Source organism: Thermobia domestica, chromosome 2 (genome assembly GCF_964235325.1).
Source record: "Thermobia domestica chromosome 2, izTheDome1.hap1.1, whole genome shotgun sequence".
NCBI classification, from domain to species: Eukaryota; Metazoa; Arthropoda; class Insecta; order Zygentoma; family Lepismatidae; genus Thermobia; species Thermobia domestica.
Genome location: NC_137455.1, coordinates 287,581,515 through 287,606,573, shown reverse-complemented (window position 1 = coordinate 287,606,573; position 25,059 = coordinate 287,581,515). Strand labels below are relative to the sequence as shown.

Below are 25,059 nucleotides of genomic sequence, written 5' to 3'. Positions count from 1 at the left end.
ATCTTGTCGTTTTCTTTTCTGCTACTTTCTTTGAGTTGCTTAAATTGTGGAGCAGTGTAGTTATCGGCATATCTTTACATTTTCTTTATAAAGTCTAAAATCCCGCACTTAAAACAAACGTTACTTCTTTTCAGAAAGATGATCCCGATCCTGCTTCCAATTTTTATTCTTCTTGTAATTTTAATAACTTAGTTGTGCCTCATCATCCTTAAGTCCAGCCCTATCAGTCAGGCTCCATCAGTTCGAAGACAGCTTCATTCAATTTAGAAAGGACAGCTTCACCAGTGCTCACACCTACTACAGATGTTCGCAAGATACAGGACACCTAACGCACACAAAACTCAAACTAAATTACTAATTGTGTTATTGTTATCTTTATTAACTCCGGTTATGTCATTCTTACCCACTTTGAGGGAGATATCTGCGGATAGATCCTGCTTAGCTTGGACGGACTCAGTGTTATCATTATGCTTTCTCTTTAGTGTTAAATCCCAAGGTTTTCAGTGCTATTTTTAGTGTATATAGTGTTTAAGTGTTCAGTGATATTCGCATAATGTGTTATCATAATGCATCGTGTGTGTACATTTTCAATAAATAAATAAATAAATAAAATATCGCCCGAGAAGATAATAATAGAATAGTGAAGATACTTAATACTCTTAAATTAAAAGCTGTGGCATTTCACTTTATAATTCATATAACATTGTTTCCTAATCGAATTTGAAAAGAAAAGAGTTGAGAAAGGTTTATTCAAAGAAATGTTCCCAGTCTGCAGGTTAGGTTAGGAACACGCAACAAAACAATTACCTTCCAGGATTTGAAAACACCACTAAGGAATTATTCACCCGAACCGCTCGACTATTTTGTATGCTGCCTCACATCTTCTTTGTATAAAAGTGGTTTGTTCTAGACTACCTTTTGCTTAAAGTCAGATACGAGTAAGTTTGCGGCAAGTAATTGAAAGAACTGATTAGTGTAGGGTAATTGGTTATCGCTTTGGATTTCCACGCAGAACCCAGTTTGATTCTTGGCAGGTCCGAACTTTTTAACATGACTCATTTTCAATCTATTGTGTGTGATAAGTAAGATCTGTGGAGAAAGACGCGTTGGACGGACGAGAATTTGAGTAGGACTATGGAGACAGATTTACGAAGTTATTTCCTTTAATGGTTCAAATTTAATATTTTAAGTTTACTTCAATCATTTTCTAACTCATGTATGATCCATGTTATTTTCTTTCTTCTCATATGCAGTATGTAGTAAAATAATACAATAAACACGTACGAGTTGTTTTCAATATATGACACTCATTGAAGGGTGGTACTATCACAGACATACCACGGCTCATTTCTGAGGAAATTACGAGATGCTGTCAAGCAAAAATGTCATGGTATGCTCAAAGAGATCTGTATACCAAACAATGAAGATCAGTCACATGAAGAAATGTTTCGTGCGTCAAATGCATAGCACAACTCTGAGCTCTACAGGATTACCAACTGTCGTCGCCTGCTTGAAATCTTACATGTAAGTTGAGTTTCATCTGTCCAAGTGTTTATGATACCAGCAAAAATACTGGCCTGGACTTAATGTAATTATAGCAGTCAAAGATGAAAACTTTTGTGACTCTCTGTACGTAATTAGTACATACGATGGAGTATCGGAAAATTTTAATTATCCCAAGAAGTTATAGAATGATTTTGATGTAACTTGGCCTGTGTAGACATTAGATCTTCCATGTATGATTTAGCGAAAATTATTCACGTATGTCACTTACAAGGGGCGCTAATTGTTAATAAGGTGAAAGATGGAGAAAAAAGCTCATAGCGTGACTAAATTTCTGCATTTCAAGGGATACAGCACCCGGCAAATTCAAGATGAAATGAAGCTCATGTGTAGTGGTGACTGCCGATCCTATGACACTGTTGCGAGGTGAAAGAGGAATTGCCAGACAGGTAACGTGTTTCTTATAGATTAGTCAAGATCTGGATGTTAATTAATCACAGACGAAGCCGCCACAGTAAGGAAAACTGAAGAGCTGATCTTGGAAGACCGAATAATAACCATCCGTAACATCATGCAGCAAAGGGGATTAACTAATGGTACCGTGTGGAAAATAATACCTGAAGCATTGCAGACGTCTAACTCTCAGCATGTTAGATTCCGCGTTTACTAACTCCTCTTGAAAAGCAAAGACGGCCTCACATGTCAAGTTACTTGAATCTTTCGGAGCAAGATGAGAATGATTTTTCGCCCGTTTGATAACTTTGTACAAATGCTGGATCTATCGACGCGATCCTGAGACAAAATAGATTACTAAGAAGTGGAAGCACTCTTCCACACCTCCCTCCAAAACGGCAAAAGTGAAAAAAAAAAAAAAAAAAAATCTGTAGATACGGCCACGTTTTCGGTTTTCCAGGATTGTCGTGAGGTTATCCTTACAACTACTTTTAGAAGGGTGGTACTATCACAGACATACCACGGCTCATTTCTGGGGAAATTACGAGATGCTGTCAAGCAAAAATGTCATGGTATACTCAAACGGATCCGTTTCATTTCGGACAATGCACCCGCTCATGAATCCCAAGCAGCGTTCAGTGGAAGCTGCTAGATGTAGCTATGAAATATTGCCGCACCTACCCTATTCTTCAGATCTGCCACTAAGCGACTTCTTCCTATTCCCACAGACGAAGAATCTATTTTGGGGTTGCCATTTTGACAGTACAGATGACATCATAATGGATACGGAAGAATGATTTTTTCATAAAATCTGCAGTCCTACAATGGTGGACCTCGACAAGTCAAAAAAAAAAAAAAAGGGTAACTCTGCACGAAGAACATGTAGAGAAGTTTTCAAAAAAGATACAAAAATCACGGTAATAATTAAAAGTTGCCGATACTCCCTCGCATTAAGAGAAGCAAAACTTGGTAATTTCTTTAAGTCTGAATCAAACACAGATTACTATCATTTTTCTATTTAGTATACTTACATATTAATTTACAGGTTTCTCTTTCGTAAAATAAAAATTCAAAATAAAAACAATATGACGAGAATATACTACACGATGAAGAAAGAAAAAAAAGCTCAACACTGGTCCTGAAGGAACCTATACAAAATAGTATTTTACATCCTCTGGGTGACGCATTAAATTACAAATATATGCACTAAATGGAAATGTACAAGCAGATATAAAACTAAAACATTTACGAGTTGATTCTTAACTCTAATATTTCAACATAATTTTCTCCACATAAATAAAAGAAAGTACATTTACAATAATAATAGTAAAAAATCTCTCACTGGAAGAAAAGAAGAAAAAACACGTGCACTGCAACTTAACTTCTAAAGTTCAATAGACACAATCTTCTTTCTGTACGATTTCAAATCGATTACATACCAACTAAATAATTTTACTCTATATTATGTTTTCTCCAAATATCACAACAAAGAAGAAAAATAGGAGAAACTTTATTTGCAAAAAGTGATGAAAGATCATACAACTGTGATGGCACCCAATGCATGCACCGCTTCACCAAAAAAGCATCAACTCATTTCTTCGTCTTCCAGATCTGAATATTCACTCGAGCATTCGGAAGCTTTCATCTCTTTTTGTTGCGCTTTGTCTTGGAATTTTTTACGAAGTGCCTGCAGCTTTGTCAGAAGAGTCTTGTATTGGAAGACACCTCGCTTCTCTCCAAAGGGATCCTGACAAATAATACGTAAGTTTAATAATAATCACTTTAGACAGATGAATATTATACAAAGTGTAATTTGAAGATATCGCTTTCACTTCCAAGCAAATAGTTTCAAAGCAAGATAAAAATAACAACTTAAACCATTTATTTTACCGTCACATTCAGCATAACAAGATATATCGGTATAGATTCTTACCTTTCATGCACAATCAATCACAAACCAGAAAAAGTGATATCAAGGTGTAATGCTGACGTCCCAACAATTTGTCTTTTTACGATCTGCGCGATCACTCAGTATGAATGAGTTCGTCGGACTAGACACAAAGACTAATTTATAAATTTCGTTGAGTGTTTACAATGTATAGTATTGCCCAGTGTTTACAATGTATAGTGTAAAAACGAAACGATTAAAGAAGTTACAAGCAGACGACGCACATGGAACTTACTATTTCAACGTTGAAGTATGGAAACAACACATCGTTTGGATAAACAATTACTTATGATTTTTCATGTGTTCTCTTCTTAAATTCTTGGATGGGCTTATGTTTTGGGATGAAAGAAGATACATATAAATACAGGAAATAGCTCTAGTAACTATGTATGAAGTTTCTCTTGATATGTTTCAATACTTCACGTTATGCCTTCAATTTGTTATTTTTCTTTCCCGAAGCTGTCAAATCATGTAACTACATACAAGTCGGATAACAGATTTTCCCCTCCTTTATCTCCTGAAAAATCGTAACGCAATGAGACAAATAAGACATCCATTTAATTCACAAGGCAAACCAAACAGCATTTGGCGATATACGAACAAGATATTGTAGATGGCGCTATAGAAGTTCCAGCAGAAAGTTCGGATGAGGAGCCCATTCTGTGTCTGGCAAGAATGAGAAGACGACGAGTTCTGAACTCATGAAACACCGACTAAACTAAAACGTGTTATCCGCAAGAAGTGGCCTGTCCTGACATCTGATTTAATCCTTTTGGACAATCCGAGACCACCCTGGCAAAGCAAATATATCTTGCCATCCTCGCTCAAGTTCACCTTGCCCATCCGCCGTACAGTCCCAACCTCACACTCAGAAGAGTTCCATCTCTTTCGGGCATTGACGAAGGCTCTCAACAGACAGCACTTTGAAACCAATAGCGATCTGAAGACAGCTGTGAAGTTTCTTCGTATGCAGGTTTCTGCAAGAGGAATATGACACATGCATCAATGTCTTGGTTCTTATGTGGAAAATAAAGTTAGTCTTGTTCTTTATTCTCGCAGTACGGTATTTGTCTTGCATAAACACAGCTGTCCATAGCCGCCAGGGAAAACTTACTTTTCGACTTACCGTCGTACTTCTTGAAAAACCTAGATAGATTTTAATTATGGTTGAAATAAATTGTTCCGTGCGATATGTAAGTAATGTTATTCTCTATTAATAAAAGAGTATATATATTAGTGTTATCCTATTCTTCGCTTACATATCCTCTCTCCGTTTCCGTTCTTTCTTGACATATTCTCTCTTTACGTTGATAGCTGATTTCTGTACTACGTAAAACAATTCGAAGGAAAATTTCTTTTTCTGAATGACGTGATGACCTTTTAGGATTCGCAGATTCACCGTCCATTTTAATAAAATAGTGTTTGAACCAATAAGAGAGATCTCGGTATTCATGGAGTTCTAAAACTTCATATTGTGTTATATTTAGGTACACTCATGTCCAAAATTATTGTCGCATGTCTATAAATATATTGTTTTAGGAATATAATTTGATAACGTATTTGCCCGGTATTTCTTATAATGTTAGTATGTGTATAATCGACAAAGACATGCATGTGGAAAACTTCATGTCAAAAGAGCAGAAAATAAGAACAATAAAATGAAAATAAAACTTTGTCTATTTAGCAACATTTTGTTTTATTCACTCTAATTTTCGTATTTATAATTCTTTTCCTACGAAATTTACCACAAATATACATTTCCCGATTATACACATAGTATCAGTACTAAAAGTACCCTACAAAATCATTATCAAATTATATTCTTACAAGAAGACAGTTATAGATATGCGACAATAATTTTGGACATCAGTGTACATCCTTTTAGACTACTGTACACTGGAACTTCGGCAACAATGAAATACCAATGCAATTTCGCTCCGATACTGATTTTAATTTTGTTGATAGTGATTTCATTAACCTGTGTTACAATATAATCAATTTCCAACTTAAGATCTGACACAACCCAAAACTAAGCTACAGAACATCCACCAACACAAGAATATCTTACTGAAAACGTTTTGTTAACCTACTTCCACAGTTCCCTGCAAATTCAAGAACCCTTACATTGGGAGGATAATTCGTACTTGTAGAGCTATAATAAATACGTTCATTTCAAAAACACCAAAAAGGAAAATTAAGCCAATTTACACAGACACAAAATCTCAGACTTACGAATTTTAAAAAGCCGTGACCCCATACAGAAAAATAAATACCTTCAATTAGTTTTACATATGTACAAAAATCAGCTCTCAACGCAGAAAGAGGAAACGCAAACAAAGAACGGGATAGCATTATACAGCTTTATTAATAGATAATAACATCACTTGCTAGCTGTACCTGTCGTTGCTGGGTTTTAATTCAGAACCTGCATCGAAGAGGAAAATATCCTAGTACAGTAGAAAACAATTTATTATACGAATTTCCCCTTTGAATTCCCATGATATACATGATGCACAGCAACGCCTTCGCCGTTGATTATGTAAATTCCCGGAAAACACCCCTTCGGCGTTGCCGCCCTTATAGAAAATTAAGAAGTTAGTGAAATAAGTACCATCCAGCAACGTTGTGTTCCCCCTGTAAATTCCCGGGCTACTTTACGTCTCTTCTTACCTAAACTTGGGTTTACATGTCATCGATATACACACAAACGTTGCTTACAGCAGGCTGCAGAAGAAGCAGTAGGTTATCGCGAACATAAAACGGCTAAGAAACTATGGGTTACAGAGCAGATTTTGCAGAAAATGAGGGAAAGGAAGACGTGGAAACAGGTTGATACAGAGGAGAGCAGACAGATGTACAGAAAGTTAAATAATGCATTACGGAGAGAAACAGATAGAGCGAGGGAAGAGTTTTACAAAAGAAAATGTGAGGACATAGAACTAGAAAGAGTTGGGAAATATGAGGAAATGTACAAGGAGGTGAAATCTATGGAATTTCAGAGGAACAAGGGGGTGTTACGATGGTAGTAGAAAATAAGAATGGAAAGTAGTCAACGAGACAAATGAGATCACATGAAGATGGAACGAATACGTTGAAGACTTATATGAGAGTAGGGAGAGACCGTGTAGCCTAAATATTGAGGTAGAAAATAGGAGAGGATGATAAAGGATTTAACATTCTTCGGCATGAATTTGAAAAGGCTATATCCGAGATTAGGAATGGAAAGGCAACCGCGATAGATAATATACCAGTAGAGTTCATTAAAAATATGGAAGACAAGGGAAAGAAAGAATTGTTCCGACTATGCAATGAAATACATGAAACAGGAGAGTTACCAAAAGACTTCCTGAAGACGATCATGATACCGATGGCTAAGAAATCGAACTCAAAGAGATGTGAGGATTATAGAACTATTAGTCTCATATCTTATGAAGCTAAAATTTTGCTCCGAATACTGAACAGAAGGTTATATGGAAGAACAAATCAAGAAAGAGCTGTTCAGGTTCAGAAGAGGTAGGGGCACAAGAGACGCTATTGGATTATTAAGGGCCACCGGTTAAAGATTTATAGAAAAAGGGAAGATGTGTATATTGTATTTATTGATCTAGAAAACGCTTTTGACCGCGTAAATTGGGAATTGCTGTTGGGAGTTCTGAAGAAGATAGGGTTTGAATGGAAAGATCGAAGACTTATACATGAACCAACAAGTAAGTGTTAGGATAGGGGAAGAACTGACGGAAGAGAGCACAATTGGAAGGGGAGTTCAACAAGGATGCTGCCTCTCGCCAACACTATTTAATGTCTATTTAGAAGAGATAGTGAAAAAATGTTTACATTATGATGGCGGCATTTCGGTAGAAGGTAGAATGATTAGATGCATAAGATTTGCAGACGATATGGCGCGTGTTGCAGAATCTGAAAAGGAAATCAATAAAATGTTAGAAAACCTGAGGATGGATTTTGAAGAATATAGGATGAAAATAAATATTAGAAAGACAAAAGCCATGGTGATTGGAACGAAGAGGTCTGTGTCAAATATAAAAGTGGAAGGGGAGACAATAGAACAAGTGAATAGTTTTCGATATCTGGGTAGTATTCTTAGTAATGACATGAAGTGCGAACGTGAAATAAATGCAAGGATAGGAATGGCGAAAGAAGTCTTTAGGAGGAAGAAAAGTCTGTTTTGTGGGACCTTGATTAAGAGTTGAGAAATAAACTCATAAAATGCTTCGTGTGAAGTGTTGTACTGTATGGGGCGGAAACGTGGACATTACGTAAAAGTGATTAAAAACGACTGGAAGCCTTCGAAATGTGGGTACAGAGAAGAATGGAAAGAATTATTGGGTCAAGCGGAAAACGAATGAGAGGGTGTTAGAAATGGTGGGGGAGAAAAGAACATTTTTTGATATTGTTAAGAGGAAGAGAAACTGGTTGGGACATTTCCTAAGAAGAAATTGTATCATGAGGGACGTCCTAGATGGTATGGTGGCGGGAAAGAGACCGAAGGGGTGAAGGAGACTACAATTAATGGATGATATAAAAACAGAAAGATATACGTGAAGACGAAGAGGTTACCGGAGGACCGTGGAGCATGGAAACTTCTCAGCTGCTGCAAGTGACCTCAGTAAGTAAGGGCAGAATACCTATGATCACGACATTATGTATATACACTCACTCTTTTCATATATTACTCGTATTATAGATATATCACATAAGAGTTTATTCGAGCCACACGACAATTAAAATCTACCTACAGTTTCTCAAGTGATATCCAGATGACTTGGAAACAGTGAAAAAAAATAAGAACAAAAATCGAATGCACAGAATCAAATAATGAAGAAGGGAGAGAAACTTCAGACGTAGGTAAGAGAGATATTTCTTGTATTTATTGTAATCTTCTTTTACTCTGAAACAAACTCGTACTCCCTAATTGCTGTGGTAAAGGTGACATACTACTAATCACTGCAATTATAAGTAAACAAATGAAAATAGTTGAAAATATTTAGAAGCTTGTTTACTCATATACTGTGCATATATATCAAGCCATAGAGAACACAATAATCAAAGCACCTGGTCAAATAGTACTGGCACCATCAGCTGAAAATTAGGGTCAACCTAGAAGTAATTGGTATAAAGCTGAGCTTAGTCTCATTTGATGCAGAATCCATCCAATACTGACACATTAAAAGCCCACCGCTATCCAAGTTGGGATAACGTACAGGATGATCCAAAGTAGCAAACATTTAAAACCACCATCTTACATTTCTAAAACAGCACTATGACATGACTGACTAAAATTCGGTGCACTGTAAATACAATAGAAGCTGGGAGACTTTGTCATATTCTCCCAGGGCTGGAGCAACCTGGCAGTTGAGCATTCAAAAACCATATCAGATTTTTCTTACAGGGGTTTAAGATTTTTCTTCTTACTTTATGCAAATACTACAGAACATATACAGAATATGGAATTGTTGAAGTATTTGTCAAAATTAAAACAAAAGATATTATTTTAGGATATATGGAGTTAAGATTTATGTTTAGCTGCCATATTGTCCTACGTCACCCTATATATGCTTTTAGTAATGTGGCATATATTTAGAAAATTTCGGAATAAAAATAACAAGATAAATCAAATTTGCATCCACATTATCTCTTACAATGTTAATCAATAACGCAAGATTACCAATATGTAATAAAAAACTAGCTTTTGGCTTCACCTCCCAGAATCCCGCATTTGCTCGGCCAACGATCTCGCACCTTGTATTTCAGCTTTTGTTTCAGTTCTGCGCACGGCAAGAATACGTTTATGGCATCATTCCTTGCGAAAGATTTAAAACTCTTTCCCTCTTAGAATACGTATTTCAATCGAAGTGAAATGATAAAAACTCATGCCGGCTGAAGTGCTAACTGTGTTCAAACATTAATCTCAAATAGTTCACGCGTTTTTCTCCGATGATGAGACTAACAACCTCGAAGTCATTTTTACACATAGAGAAAAAAAAAATGAAATTATTTTCTTGTCTCGTTAAAAGCGGAATTTATGAGAATGCTGTGGGTGGCATATGAACACTTGTTTTGAAGAAGGATTTTATATACCAAGTTTCATATCCCCAACGTATCACTAATCTTAGGGGATATCTAGATGATATGGTCATCCTATTATACCAATTGCAACCTACGCCTATTATTCTTCCCGCATTTTTTCTTCTCTATTAAGGAAAGTATCAAAAAACGTTGAAATACGTCTTCAATAATTTAAAATTAAAAGCCTAAATACAAATTCTAAGTCTACAGGATTTCGAGATATCCATCTTTTTACAACAATTGTGACTCCCATTCTTTTGCCTATACATTTTATCGTATCTACTAAAAATATCAAAACATGTTAAAACAGTATTTAATTATTTTAAATGAAAAGTCTAAATACCAGATTTTATATCTCTAATCTTAAAAATTAAGATATTGTCATTCTATTATAACAACTTTAGCTCCACTCTTCTTCTTCAGGCGCCAGCGTTTTTTCTAAGGGAAATACTAAAAAACCAGCGAAATATGTGTGTAATTATTTTAAATAAGTCCATATATCAAATTTCATGTCTCTACTCTTCACACTTTACCATAATTATTCCCGGCCCTATTCCCCATTCCGCCTTCCTCGCCAAACTTGCAAGAAATCTTCCTTAGTGGTACCTTACGTCTCAAATCTTATGCACTGCCCGAATTTTAAGTTATAACTTAAGCTGTTTGGCCTGAACATTGATCAGTCAAACACTCAGGACTTCTTTTATTACGAGTGGTCTGATGAATTGATGTTCAATATTTAAAGAATCACTTTTAACATTAATAACATCAGTAATATTGATTTTATACTGTCAATATACATTTAATAGTGCAAGGAAGGAAGAAAAAGTTCTCCTCTCTCACCATGATAGAGATACGCTAGGAATCTGCAATTTGGGCATGATTCACAGACACATGAATTTAGTTGGTATTGCCTTACATTTCTCACATCTATGGATCAACCAATTATTATCATATGCTTAGAGGTCTGTAAAGTGCTTATTCCGCTACAAATTTACAAAGAGAAAGTAATCGAATAAAGCCATATCGGGAGAATATGGTGCGTGACCACATCGGTGCACAAATATAAGTGTTCCTGCTGCTTGGTGTGTCGGTACATTGTCCGGTAGCAGTAACACCTTTCGAGAGCAAACCCAAAATTATAGTATCCTATAATTTTTGCAACAGATTTCTGTAACTGTAGACCCTTTCTGTCAGTAATCAGTCAAGATCACCGTCTGAATGATACCGAGATAAAAATCGGGACAAGAGGCCAAAAACTGATTTTGGAAATATGAGATATTTCCAAAATCAAATTTAAGGTAGGTATAAAGGTTCGAGTATCAGCAACAGATGGCAGCACGTTTCCCCTATCTTTCTAATGCATTTCCGAGTGATCAACAATATTTACAATAATTGAATCAATTTCAAGTGTCGAATATTCGAGCTCTGTCCAAAGACAAATTGAATTAAATTTTTCCCCGCTGCTCTAATAGCTAGCGCATGGTCGTGTGTTTGATAATTTCCGTAGGGGAGCACAAAAATTAAATTTTAGCATCATTCAGTTTCATTAATCACCCATCTCTTTTAGCCTAAAGGGCTTAACTGTAAGATGTTAAACTAAAGAAAAATTACATTTCATTTTCCAAATAGAATTAATAATTAGAGAATCAGTGCACTGTTTGATTATTTTGTTTATTTGTTATATCCGTTGCACAGAGCACTTCGGAACCATGCTTCCAACAATAACATTTCTCAACAATGAACGAGACAAAATATTACAAAAGTGAACGGATTACTCTCAAAATTATTGACTCAATTTATCTTTGAACATATTTTGAATTTTCACTTCTTGAATTTGACTGAATTATTTTGAATAATGTCATACTCTCTACGAAATGCATTGGGAAGGTAAGGGAAACGTGATGCCATCTGTTGGTGATTAGCGCTTTCTTCGACTCACCGTAAGCAGATTCACTGTTACACTGAAACATTTAGCGGACAATCGTTTTCTATTATTTATGTTTATACTGAAAGATGAACAAACTATATTCCTTAGGATCTCTGACGTCGAGTAGCGACATGGAAAAATATTATAGCTATATTTGACCTTGTATTATCTTGTTAAGATGTGTTACTGAATATCGTTACTCCCTCTTTAAAAAGAAACACCTCTAGTGCTAATGTTTTAGGAAAACTGAAAAAAAAAAAAAATAATAATAACAAATACAGTATCTCTGATCTACAAATTCAGTTCTTTTACATTGTTATTATTATTATTCGTGTCAGGGGAGGTATATGCTTTTGGATACTGAATACATGGTTTACGCAAAACATTAATGACTAGCAAGCAGCTATGTCTAGTAAATGCTTACCTGCATAGCTTGCCCGTGTAAATGCAACTTCTTCTTAATAGTACTTTCATAATATTCGTAGTACTCGCCAAAAGTCTTTTCCATAACCTCTCTTAGAGCTTCAGGAATAACAAGATGACAATCATTCTCCATCATACCCAGCACAGCCACTCGAATCGTTTCATGCTGAATTATATCATTATACCTGTTGCTGTCACCAGGATACCGCTCCTTAAAAACAAAGGAAATAATAATAAATATCTAGCAACAGTTTCACATATAGCTCTATAGTAATTTTACAGTGGAATTCAATGACAATAAAACAAAGGAAGTCAGAAAGGGCTTACATTTAAAGGTACTATCCCAGCATTCGTCTTCGGACTAAGGAAAAGCACTGGGAAAAGTTCGACCACAATGATCGGCTACAGGTAACCGAAATCTACAAACAGTGAAGCAGAGACACGAGCAATACCTACAACATACGCTGAACTAAGTAGTCAAGGTTTTGAAAAATAATGTATGTCCTTCCGTTTGAATCCTAACCATATTATTTTAACATAAAATTCAAGAATAGATTTATACACCGTCCGACAAGTAAGAGACTGAGTTTACTGTGACCAAACAAAGATAAAGTAATTATACATTTTATTATTCAAAGTATACTCCTCCTGCGTCAATACTGCAAGTGGCATGATCACGCAAAAACTAGAACTACTCTGCAACTCACTTTGTAGTGATTCATAATGCCGTTGTCACAGCTGCTTGGATTATCTTCAACATTGTCAAAAAGTCGTCCTTTTAATGGTAACTTCAGTTGAGGAAACAGAAAATAGTCATAGGGAGATATCTGGAGAATAAGGGGGCGCTGCAGCACATGCACTTGTTTTTAGACCAAATATTCCTAAAAAAGTACTGCCCGTGAGAAGGTGCATTGGCATTGATAAGGAACCAGCTATCTAGAGTATTCAGAGCCTAAGACGACGCATTCTCTTCATGAAACGCTCCGAAAACTTAAATAAAGCTGGCTATTGAATGTGTGGCCTTCTGGTACAAATTCATGATGAATTATACCCTTACTCTCGTAGAAACACAGTCTTCACTTTTGACTTCTGAAGTCTAAGTTTCTCCCCTTTTGGAGATTCTGAAGTCTTCCATTCTGCACTCTGACGTTTAGTAGCTAGATCATAACGATAACACCAACATTCATCCTCCTCAACTATAGAAAGTAGAAATTTTTATTCCTACGGCCCACTGCCAGGATGTTACAGGCGTAAGCAACACACCTTGTTTTTGTTCCTCAGTCAATGTGTGTGGCACAAACTGAGATGCGATCACTTTCTTCTACTAAGATCTTACAAATTATTTCCCTGTTAACGCAAAACTCATCTGCCATCATTCTCATAGTCGCACAAGGATTTTGCACACGTTCACGGACCTTTTCAAGGAGTTCTTCGTTACGAACAGACTTTGAACGATGCGACCGAGGTTTATTTTCAACCGATTCCACACCATGTTTAAAACGTTCACACCTAAAGATCTGTGTACGAGATATACACGTATCCCCATACACTCTGTATCAAATCAACAGTCTCTGTGGCACTTTTACCTAGTTAACACAGAATTTGATATTCACTCCATGCTGCTAGCGTGACGAAGGTCTTTTAGTGACTGCTGGTAATGGCGTATAATTTTCCGTCATGCTTCGCGTACGACAGTGCGGTGTTGCCAGACTGTAGAGGAGGAATTACTCTTTCGAATGCACATATTCGTTTATGGATTGCATTCACTGTTTCGTCACAATAAAATCTACCTCATTAGCTGATTGTCGGACGAAGTACAACTTCGTATTACGCAACTTAACCTTTAAAATTGTTTTACAAGGCTTCCACTACATTTTCTGACAAATTTATTGTTTTACACACAATGGAACACCGCATTACATTTTCTCGTTTCAATATTTTTGACTATTGAGTCATTGATGAATGATACAGATACGAATACGGTGTGGTGCGAATAACGGTACGATATGAATCCAAGTGCATACAAGACTTAATCTTATCCGCAAGAAATTGACATCCCACGTACTGTATACATCGCTACAACTGTTAACTGACAAATAACAGTTACTATTTGATGCATCAAGAAATACTTACTTTTTCAAAGCCAGGCTCATTATGATACGGCTTTTCATTTAACAAGCTCTGAATAGAAATTAAGACACTTGACAAACTCTGCGCTGGGCTCCAGGAAGGTCCAGTCCACGTTCTGTAACGCAAGAAGTCAAGAATTAGTATTCCTTAAAAAAAATCTACTATTGTACGAAAATTTCCAAACTCAAATAAACTTATTCTCATCCTTCATCGTCAATCAAGATAGTGATTCGTATTCAGTATTTGACAATGCTGCATTCTCAAAGAACAATATATTGGTTACAGAAAATAGTAAAATATCTTTTTAATCTCATATTGTCATTTCTAGCTACTGGCAATTACTAAGTATAAATAAAAACTACTTCTGGAGATACAAAGCAAATCTGGTTGAAGAAAGCAATGTCCACCTGCAAGTAAAACCTAAGATACAACTACTAACTACTCGTAAATACTTTCATCAACCAATTACTAATACTGTAGATAGTTTCATCTTTCTGACTCTTGGCAAAAACTTTTAACTCCTGTTTACTCCTATCCCATAGCGGTAGCTCTGTAGTAGTGCTCACCTCTTGATCCCAGGTCAGAGAGTTTGTAGTAGACCTGTGGATTCTCCCGCCTCGTCCCACATTCTCGTACTACCAATTCTTTCATAATTATTCAGTTTTAATAATCACTCACTCACTTTAGCCTACTAGCCATAACCGTGGGATTTAAAACTCGAAATTTCATTGTTGGTCTAAGATCGGCTGGATTTCTAGTTCGCATAAGAATACACATGAAGTGGTAGAGTTTTAAAGAGTTCTAATGGGATATCTTTGTGAGAGAAATGTTTGGGTAAACCACGAAAATGAGAAGATAATACAAAGCGGAATCTTAGGAAGTTGGACACAACAACCCAATTTCCATCGCTGGGCCAGGATTAGATTCAATACAAATATTTCGTTTTCTATTGAGTTTTATATATTTACTTATTTATTCATTTATTTTAGTGCCTCATCTTACATCCAACAGTGAAAATGGATTCACCCGATGTATGGCGACACTAGGCCCGGGTCGTCATCTGGAGAAGCTCTCCAGAAACAAACGCAATGTTATAACACTGTTCAAGTTCGTACCAGCCAATATTGCCATCAAGGAGTCGAAGCCGGAGTAGTATCCATTTTACAACATAATTTCGTTAAAAGAATAAAAATAACTACAATAAGACTAAATACTTCTAGATTGAGTTAAAACACTAAAGTAATATAGTAATATAAAAATGAAACGCAATGATTTCAACCTAAAAACAAGGTACGAATATTATTAGTTATAAAGAAAAATACAAAATTGATACAAACATTACTACTATTTTAACGTTTTTATGAAATTTGGAATTTTTATTAACCTATTTTATTTCTCTTCCAAGTTTCGTTTAACAGCTAGCTTCCGATGTATTGCGACGAAGACGAGGATAGATGTTAGTCCTTCCTGGTAAGTGTTTGGTATCCATAGATATTAGTTTCTAGGTTAACTATAGCTTCTAGTTCCTTATGTATTTAGGTTAGCTGTTGCATGTAATGTAATCGCCACGTAAATTCTACTTCCCTTGACGTAGCTAGTAGTTGTTCGTATAGTAGTATTAGTAGTACTAAAGTAGACTGTAGTTATCGCTGTAGAATAGTAATAGCAGTGGCGTAACTGAGGAGCCCGCAGGGTTTGGGGGCCCACCACGAAGCAAATGGCAAGAATTATAGGCTACAAAAAGTGAGCTGAATGCGGAATATCCATTTCCCTGAACAACATTATTTACTTTAGAAAAGAAAAATATGTTCTGTGTGAAAATTCATCCATTCTAGCAACATCAGTTTACAAAATCATCTTAAAACTAGAAGGTTAAGGGAATAATTTTTGCCTTTTCGGTGAGTATTAATTTTAATTGTAATGTTATTATATTCCACGGATTTATTAACCATTGTCTTCTACAGGGACATAATATAGTGGAAAGTTTATGGGCATGGGAAGGGGGTCCCAAAATAATCCTGCAGGTGGACCCGACATTTTTGTGTTACGCTACTGAGTAACAGTGTTGTTTTGAGCGCTGTATTGAGTGTGTTAGATGTTCATTAAAAATATATATGCTTAATGACGGTTTGTTTTGTTTTGTTTTTTTTAACGTCCCGTTCAGCAGCGAGGCTATATGAGACGTGGACCTACTGATTAACGTGGAATCCGAACCACATGAGCTCCCGCCGGGAATCGAACCCGGGTCTCCCACGCCAAAGGCGCATACGCTAACCGGCTTAATGACGGTATTGCTTGTCTCCGTTAATAACATAATCTATGCATACACAGGGAGTAACAAATGCCTCTTGCTATAGGCCAACTTTTTTAGGACTACAGATAAGAAAAAATGTAAAGAGAGTGAAATTGCTAGAAATGATAAGTTTTATTTTTTCCAAATCGATCAGCAGCTTTGGATCTATACTGGTGGTTTCCCAGTGGTAATTTAAAAAGAATGTTGCTAGTCATTGAATCAGTTCAGTGCCACTCATACGATGCCAACAATAGAAGCATTAGTTCACGCAATAACTGAAGGAAAGCAAGCAAAAATTTTGTCGTAGGGAAGAAACAAGAATACTACAAATCTCGGCTGCAATCATTAGCATCGTGGGGTGCAGGGGCGGAGGGGATAGGGGTAATAAAATTCGTAACAAGTTGAAAACTGATTCGGAAAATAGTATCCATGATCTCATGAAAAACAATGCAGCTACTACGTATTACTGCAACTATTACCTCCTCTTGCTACGTAGAACTAATAATAGTATTACTTTAATACTAACATTAGAAGTCTCGCACTCTTAATACACGTATTACTATCTCGTGCTGGAATGCTGCCAAGCAAGAAATAATGTACTGATATCCAAAGTATTTCAGAAATATCATCTTTGAATCGTAAAAGATCCCTCCATCATGAGTTTACGTTATTTTTATGTCCTGTCTGTTTGCCATACCTCCCCTGTCTGTCGCACCTCCGCTCTCGTGAGAACTGTGATAGATAGAAACATGCGGTTTTCGACAATCTACTCCACATCGAAAGGTATGCTAATCAGCCAAATTTTAGACTCCTGATCCCAAGGAATCACTTCTGGAAGGGTCAAAAATATCACTTTTCAACAATTTCTGCAGAAATCGCCAGAATTTGTAAAAAATATAAACTCAAATTATTGGCTTGGCTATGACAATGTAACACGCTCAAGAATGAAATGGTTGTCAGCCCTGGCTTCGGTGGCCAAGGCAGTAGAGCATCTGGCTGCAAAGTGGGAATGTTTTTACACGAATGCTATTTATATTATTCTTGAAAAAAATATTCCAATGGTCCTGCCGTTAGTATCAGAATTGTACTAAAGGGACTCAAGGACTTTGAAAACAGTGACTTTGAAAAAAATGGTCACATAGCACGAAAATGTTACCAAGGTGACATAACACTGAAGATCACATCCGACTTGATATCACAACAATATATTTAGTACTACATATTTTAGTTCGCTCTCCTCGAAAACATCCTGAGGACTACATGGGCTCCTCCCCAACGAGAATTTTCTGAGCACAGGCATGATTTATATGAAATAATTCCACTCCGCTTCTCTTTCGTGTAACAATTGATGATTGCGAGAAAAATTGAGGTAGCTTTGCAGCAAGACTAAGAATGTGCTGACAACGTTCATACTTGATTTAAGTTTAGCGTCCTTTTCAGCAGTAAGGTTACATGAGACGGGACCTACTGATTAACGTGGAATCCGAATCACATAAGCTCCCGCCCGGAATCGAATCCGGGTCTACACGTACGCTAACCGCTTAGTCAGCGTTCAAACTTATTTAGCAAGCAAGAATTTCCTGATTTTTACAGGTTTTCCAGGTCACGATTTAAGAACTTCCACGTTTATATATAATGTAAAAAAGCAACTGTATTTTTCCCGACCAGGGAGTTCACCATCTACTACATATATACAGACGGTGAACATGTACATATGAAATGAAAATGAAATCTCTGAGTTTTACGTCCCACGGTTATGCCGGTTAGGCTAAAGGAGACGCTGATAATGAGTAATGAATGAAATGGTGGAATGAAGAAAGTGGGAGGAAACGGGAGAACCCCGAGAAAACCCACGCACACGGTGTTTGTCCACCACAAAGTTCACTTGGCGGGGGCTGGGATCGAACCCGGGACCCCAAGCACCAGAGGTGAACGCTCTACCACTGAGCCACCGCGGCCCCCAACATGTACATATATACATATATACAGAGAGAGAGAGAGAGAGAGTATATAAGTTTTGCAAAACAAACTAATTTACTTTATAAAATATCCTCTACCAACTAGCCAGGTAAAGAAAAAAAGGGGGGCTTTGAGAAATAAAAATGCGTACTTGAAATTCCCTAACTTCTCCACGTTTTCAGAATTTTTCATGGAATTCACGGACTTTTCCGGGATCTTTTATAAGTATGCTGGAACCCTGGACTTTTCCAGGTTTCCCAGATAGGTGGGACCTTGATCTTAGATCACTGACATTGCTACTGCATCTGAACATTGATAGAAATGACAATTCTCGGGTATTCTTTAAACAATTTTCTAGAAAGGACCATTTCTGAAAAACGGTGAATCTTAGGAGAAACCTAAAAATTCTATTTGGTGTATGCCATATAAAATCACATATTAAATACGATAATCATTGCTCGATCATCAGGAATTTCGTTTGTATATTCAAAGGTAATCTTAATGACGTTCTGAAAAATGATTATCAGATTTTTTCATCTTCCGCTTTCCTGGATTTAGACTCATTTTTCTTCACTGCCGCGCGTGAAAATAAAGGTTTGCAGCAGTGTAGAAAACAGGCTGCTGCATAGTTACTACGAAAGATAGAAGGTTGCAGTTTATACTATCTTAAAACAGAGATATTGGTCTTTTGCAAAACATATATAAAAGGCAGGATAATGTTTTGATAAAAAGGATTTGCAAGATTTCGAATACAATCATCGAAAATACAGGACTTGCCAATTTCAAAAGCCAGTAAAATCAAAAGTACTTGAAACCACAAGATGGGATTTTCTTCACAAGAACTATCGCTAGAAGGGTTTTCAGAAATGGTGAATTATAGCTCGAGTTGAAACTCCTTCATGCCAATCTTTAGTTCCGAAAATCAAAAATTCTGAAGAAAAAAAAAATAAATTTCAAGGTGAAATTTCTCGAAGAGGAGGAGGAAGGAGGAAATTTGAAATTTTCGCCGTACATACTCCTACTACTTCTGAATAGAAACTGTGTATTTCATTTTGTGGTTTGTATTGATGCACGATTTATAGGCTCTCGAAATATATTACATACATGCATATGTGTATATATCTAGCAACTGTGGAAAAAATTGCAAATCACAATGTGATCCCACAGCTGTATTCTATACAGTGAATAAATTTGTAAACAGATTTCCAGTGTTTCACATAATTGTAAAAGAAACACTAAGATCTAGTGCACAAGAGTTGCTTTTGCAAGTATGTTACGTTATGAAACAGTCAACAACATGTCACGTTACCTTAACAACGTATCACATTTCGTTGTAAATACAAACAACATACCGGTAGTCATTCAGAGTTATTTGGTTAACACTATTCAATGTCTGTAATCTCTAAATTTTGAACTGAATATGATTTGCATTAAATTATGTTGATATTTTACTTACGAAGAAAGTAGATGAGTCCTTTGGGATGTAGCAATGGTCATTCCTTATTAAATCAAATCTTAATTTGTTTATGCGATTGTAGACAGGTTCCTGTTCTTTCTTTACCTCATTTGCAGTTACGATAACGAAGCTAATTCTTTGATGTTCTGCACACAAAACTCAATGTCTTGAGAAGTAAAGATTTGTTCCTTGGTTAGTCCCTAAAGACCAGTCCTTGCAGTAAGTCTCTTTGTTGTCCCTCTAATTCCATTACAGGGAGCCTTACCGTGGCTTGTGGCAAAGAAATACCACTCGTCATTTACACTAAAGTCTTCTTTGTGTTTACACAAGTTAGTACATTCTTCCTATTCTTATATTGTACTGCTAATTCATCTGAAAAATTATAGATCTCATACAGATTTGGTATTACTTCCCTGATAAATGAAATCAACTTCCTTTGGCATGCATAAACTGAGGTTGTCTTGTGTTGCAGACAAGTTACTTACAATACGTCTTTTGTTTGAAACATTCTCAGTTCCAGTCAAAGTAAACACAAAAGGGATATACGGTAACCTATAAAGAGATTACAGTATCTTTTGAAATGTAGAATGGTGATTCGTTTTTCCATCAAATCTCAGATTTGTTGAAGCGACTGCTGAGATGCGTATTCACTCAACGGTAAGATTGTATTTCGTCCTGGACAATATACTCGAACTTTTCAGAGAAATCACCAATCACAGCACAGTCCTCTGGCAGTTAGTTTTCTTTAGTTGTTTCCAAAAACTTTGACTGAATCTGGGCTATAAAGTAATTGTTTTAACTGCAACAATTTTGATGTAAAGTTTCTTTAACCTCTGGCAAAATTTCCAGAACAGTGATTGAATAGGTAAGATCTGATATTATCAACTGTTTGTACAAAATAGTTTTTATTATTATTATTATTATTATTATTATTTTTTTTTAATCATCATCATCTTTAGTATAATTCAATTCAGGGTTCACTTCACGTAATCGCGAAATTCACGGACAAAAATTCGCACTTACACCCATCATACAGTTTTTATTATTTAAATTACATATTACTTTTGCCAGCAGACAGTTCCAGTTGTTGATCGTTGCTGCCGATGCCACAACTTCACATTTTGATGTCTGACACAAATATACACTGAATTAGTTCCACTTCCTGCAGCCAGAACACACCATCTGGGTCTCTATTCACAAAATGTAAAAAATCCAATACGAACTGAAGATGGTATTCTTTAAAGTTTTCATAAAGTTAGTTCAAGCTACAGAGTAATTTTCGTTTTAATTCCTTACTTCCATCTCCCAGGCGAACACATTTTGTATCTCTCATTTCTAGGCATATACTACTTATTTCGTCATTGTTTAGTAGTTTTTGAGAAATTAGCCAGAAACCGACTGAATGTGCCTCTTGGTTCGCCATTTTTCCAAGATGGTGATATAAGCACAAGTACGATCATTTGGAACTTTTAGTGTGTTGACGAAAAAGATAATTACATCAATTCTATGAAGAAAATAATTCATTAATAATTATGTCCATGAGCACCACATAAACGAATTTTATTCAACTAACCTACTCTTCATCTAGATCTAAGCCCTTCTCCTCCAAAGAATACCTAGCTATCAACCGAGCACTACAGCTGATCTTTCTGATAGTTCTCTTCGTTTAACGGATTGCTTTTCTGTTTGGTTTATTTTTACATCTTTTTTATATATAATTTATGTACCCAATAAAAGAGCAAGCTTTTCGTTTTATTTATATACACTTAATTTTTTTTTTCATTTTGAAAGGATATTAATTAATCTTAGTTATTTTTAACTTAGTTAAGAAAAAGTGTTTGTGTATGATTAAGCAATGTTTGTAGTATGAAATATTCAAGGACTTTCTTCTATGATCGATAATATCTGGAAATAAGCAAATTTACGTCCACACTTTGAAGTAATTTTCTCATGACCCATGGATGAACATGTTCAACAACAGTTCTATATGGCTCGTGTGTTCTTAAATTACCATAAAAGTGCAACTAGAAAGTTATCCAAGAATGGTTACTTCTACTATTGGCGTCAGTCACTATTTCCCACTATTTATTCAGAAAATGTAGGGATTCGGTTAAGTTGGAGACCTGAAATTCAGTATTTAAACTCTTAACTAAAAATCAAGAAGCCTCCCCGCTGGTCTAGTGGTTAGCGCATGTGTCTTTGGTGTACGTGGTCTCGGGTTCGACTTCCGGTAGATGACAAAAAATTAAATTTCACACTCACTTTCATTAATCATCCTTTTCTCTAACCTACAGCTAACAACCGTTGAATGTTACTTTATATATATATATATAAATTTTCAAAAATTCCGATCTCACGGAAGAAAAGGCGAAGAATTTACGATTTTTTATTCAAAAAATGCCCAATATGAGGATTCGTTTAAGCTGAAGATGTGAAATTCGCCAACGAACTCTTCATTTAAATAATCTAACACTAGTTTAACAGTTTTCGAAAATTCTGCTGCTAAAAGAGAACGGGAACAATGTCTACAATACTGTAATTTTTTGTTCAATATGTAATGAACCTTGTTCTTTCCATGTTAGCAATGGACACTTCTGCTAGTTATATTACAAATACTCTCTCGTTGGATCGATATGTTTCTTTAGTTGAATGCATTAAGGTAAACATCGATCCAGCAGACCTGATGGCTTAAATCAACTCGGTAGACTGGGTAAATTAAATAGCTTCTATACATCCTAATACTTCAGCAGCAAACTGGTTTTCAAAAGCTAAACTGGCATCACGATCTCCGCAATGAATATAATAGTAATAATAGAAAATCCCCAAAAAATATCAATACACATTGAAATTTCGAAGAACTGTGTAGTGATAAACCTCTTACTTGAAAGTGAACCATACAAATATATATTAGAAGATTACTTACCCTAAAATACTAAGGCAAACCTTCCCACATTTGTATAGATTTGGGTTAAACCTAACGGTTCCTGCTCCTGTGGTCATTAGCTTTACCCTCGGTGGACGAATTGGATAGTCTGGAGGACACCTAATGAAGAAGTAGAAAAAACCGCCTTCATATGGTGTGTCGAATGGTCCTGTGATCAGTGCGTGAATTACTGTCGTATCTGATTCATCTGGCACAACAAACATTCCGGGTGGAGGCTCGTTATAGATTGACATCATATCTCTGAAACATTAGAACAAATAGATGAAAATACAACCACTGGATAATTATGCTTCATTTTTAAACGCAATTATGTAAAAATAAGATAATACATAATTTCCACATACTTTGCGTATATTTCTTTTAATAAAATCCTAATCATTTCGATACGTCTTTCAGCATCATTGGTATCATCAACAGAGGACGTAACCCAAGTGTGTTAAATCGAGTAGATATTCACATGATGCTCGTCACCATTGACGAACACGCAATGGTGAGTTGATTCTGTAAATACATGTACAGGAAAATACTTTTATTATTCTCAAAAATCTTCGAATGTATTCCACATGTGATAATTTGAGTTCGAGAAATCTTGCACTGACTTTGTGAAGTTGTATATGAACGCCTACTCGAATTAACCTCCCGGGTTACATCCTCCATAATATACCAGTGATGCGGAAAGAGATATCGAGATTATTAATATTTATTAAAAGAAATATATATATATAAGGTACATAGAAATTTTATGTTTTCTTATACACTGGATAGCTGTGTTTTGGAGATATTAAATTTCAAATATTAAAGTGGAGATATTTTGATACATTACAAGTCATATATATCCCAAACTATGAACGAGTGCAGACGGCCAGTTTTGTAACTAAAATGTAAAGATCAACGTTACCAACCGGTTAACTTGTAATCAATCTATCACAGTTCTTATCGTCCTGTTCGTAATAAACCACTTCACGCATGCGTTCAAGTTACGACAATACAGCTTCAAAAGTTTCGCAAGTTATTTCCAGAACATTTTAAGTCACTTGCAAAAAGAGTACGCATATCCTCGATAATTATTTGGTAATAACTTGCGAATAAATTGACTTCATTGTTGTACAAAGGGTCAATTTTCTCTATGGCAAAAACAAAAACAAAACAAAAAAAAAAAAAAAAACCCTCGATTCGACTCGTTCTGAAGTTACTGACGAAAGAACGTGTAAGGTGCCTGTTATCTCAACACCTGAAGAAAGAAGTAATAAAACAATTGGTCGGATCGCTTCTTATACTAATTCATGAAGAAGGGCGCTACTATTAAATTCGTAGGCTCAGCACTTTATTAAATAATAATGATCACAAAGAAAATCTAGCCATCCACATTTCTTTTTTTGCAACCGTATGTAGCTCATTTTAATATTTGACTTGATATAGAGACCAGAGTTGCTAAAGGATGAACCGCCTTTCATTGAATTCTATCTGTGGATAAGAATATAGGGCTTTTCAGAGGAAAGGGATGCAGGTTTGTTAAACGAGACCGCATATCTGATACGTTTAAGATATAGGCACCTTGTGCTTCCAAGTTAAACTCAGTCCTTTCAAGTCAGTCGGCAAATACTATTAAAAAGATGTTCGATAGGAAAAACATGTTACAGTGACAAAGACAACACTAAGCTCCTAAGCTTCAAAGTAACATTGTGTGTTAAAACAGTTAAAAGAATCAATTCTTGGTCACCTGAATGCTAGAACCAAAGATAAATTCAGAGAGAGTCCAGTCAGGGAGTATATCTCTTTTCATAAATGGAAGTTGTGAATTTATTATATGAACCATCTGGATGCCAAGTGGTGTAATTCCAAAATTGAAATGTTCTCGGAGAGAACTTTGAACTTATATCTCATGTAAATCGCATGAAAAGAATGTTATTCACTATCAACATTAGAAAATAAATTTCAC

The 25,059-nt window shown here is 35.9% G+C and overlaps 1 protein-coding gene across 1 annotated transcript in view; it reads right to left on the bottom strand.

Moving 5' to 3' along the window:
* Positions 1 to 2,956: 2,956 nt before the first annotated feature.
* The window catches only part of LOC145678551 (ubiquitin-conjugating enzyme E2 Z-like), a 30,439-nt gene continuing 8,336 nt past the window's right edge, over positions 2,957 to 25,059 (bottom strand). Inside the window, exons 2-5 of the mRNA XM_081748835.1 lie at positions 23,100 to 23,360; positions 14,472 to 14,583; positions 12,340 to 12,549; positions 2,957 to 3,703 (exon numbers count right to left, since the gene is read on the bottom strand). Of these exons, the coding sequence (XP_081604961.1) occupies positions 3,542 to 3,703; positions 12,340 to 12,549; positions 14,472 to 14,583; positions 23,100 to 23,360 (745 nt within the window). The 3' untranslated portion in view covers positions 2,957 to 3,541. The remainder of the gene's footprint in view (positions 3,704 to 12,339; positions 12,550 to 14,471; positions 14,584 to 23,099; positions 23,361 to 25,059) is intronic.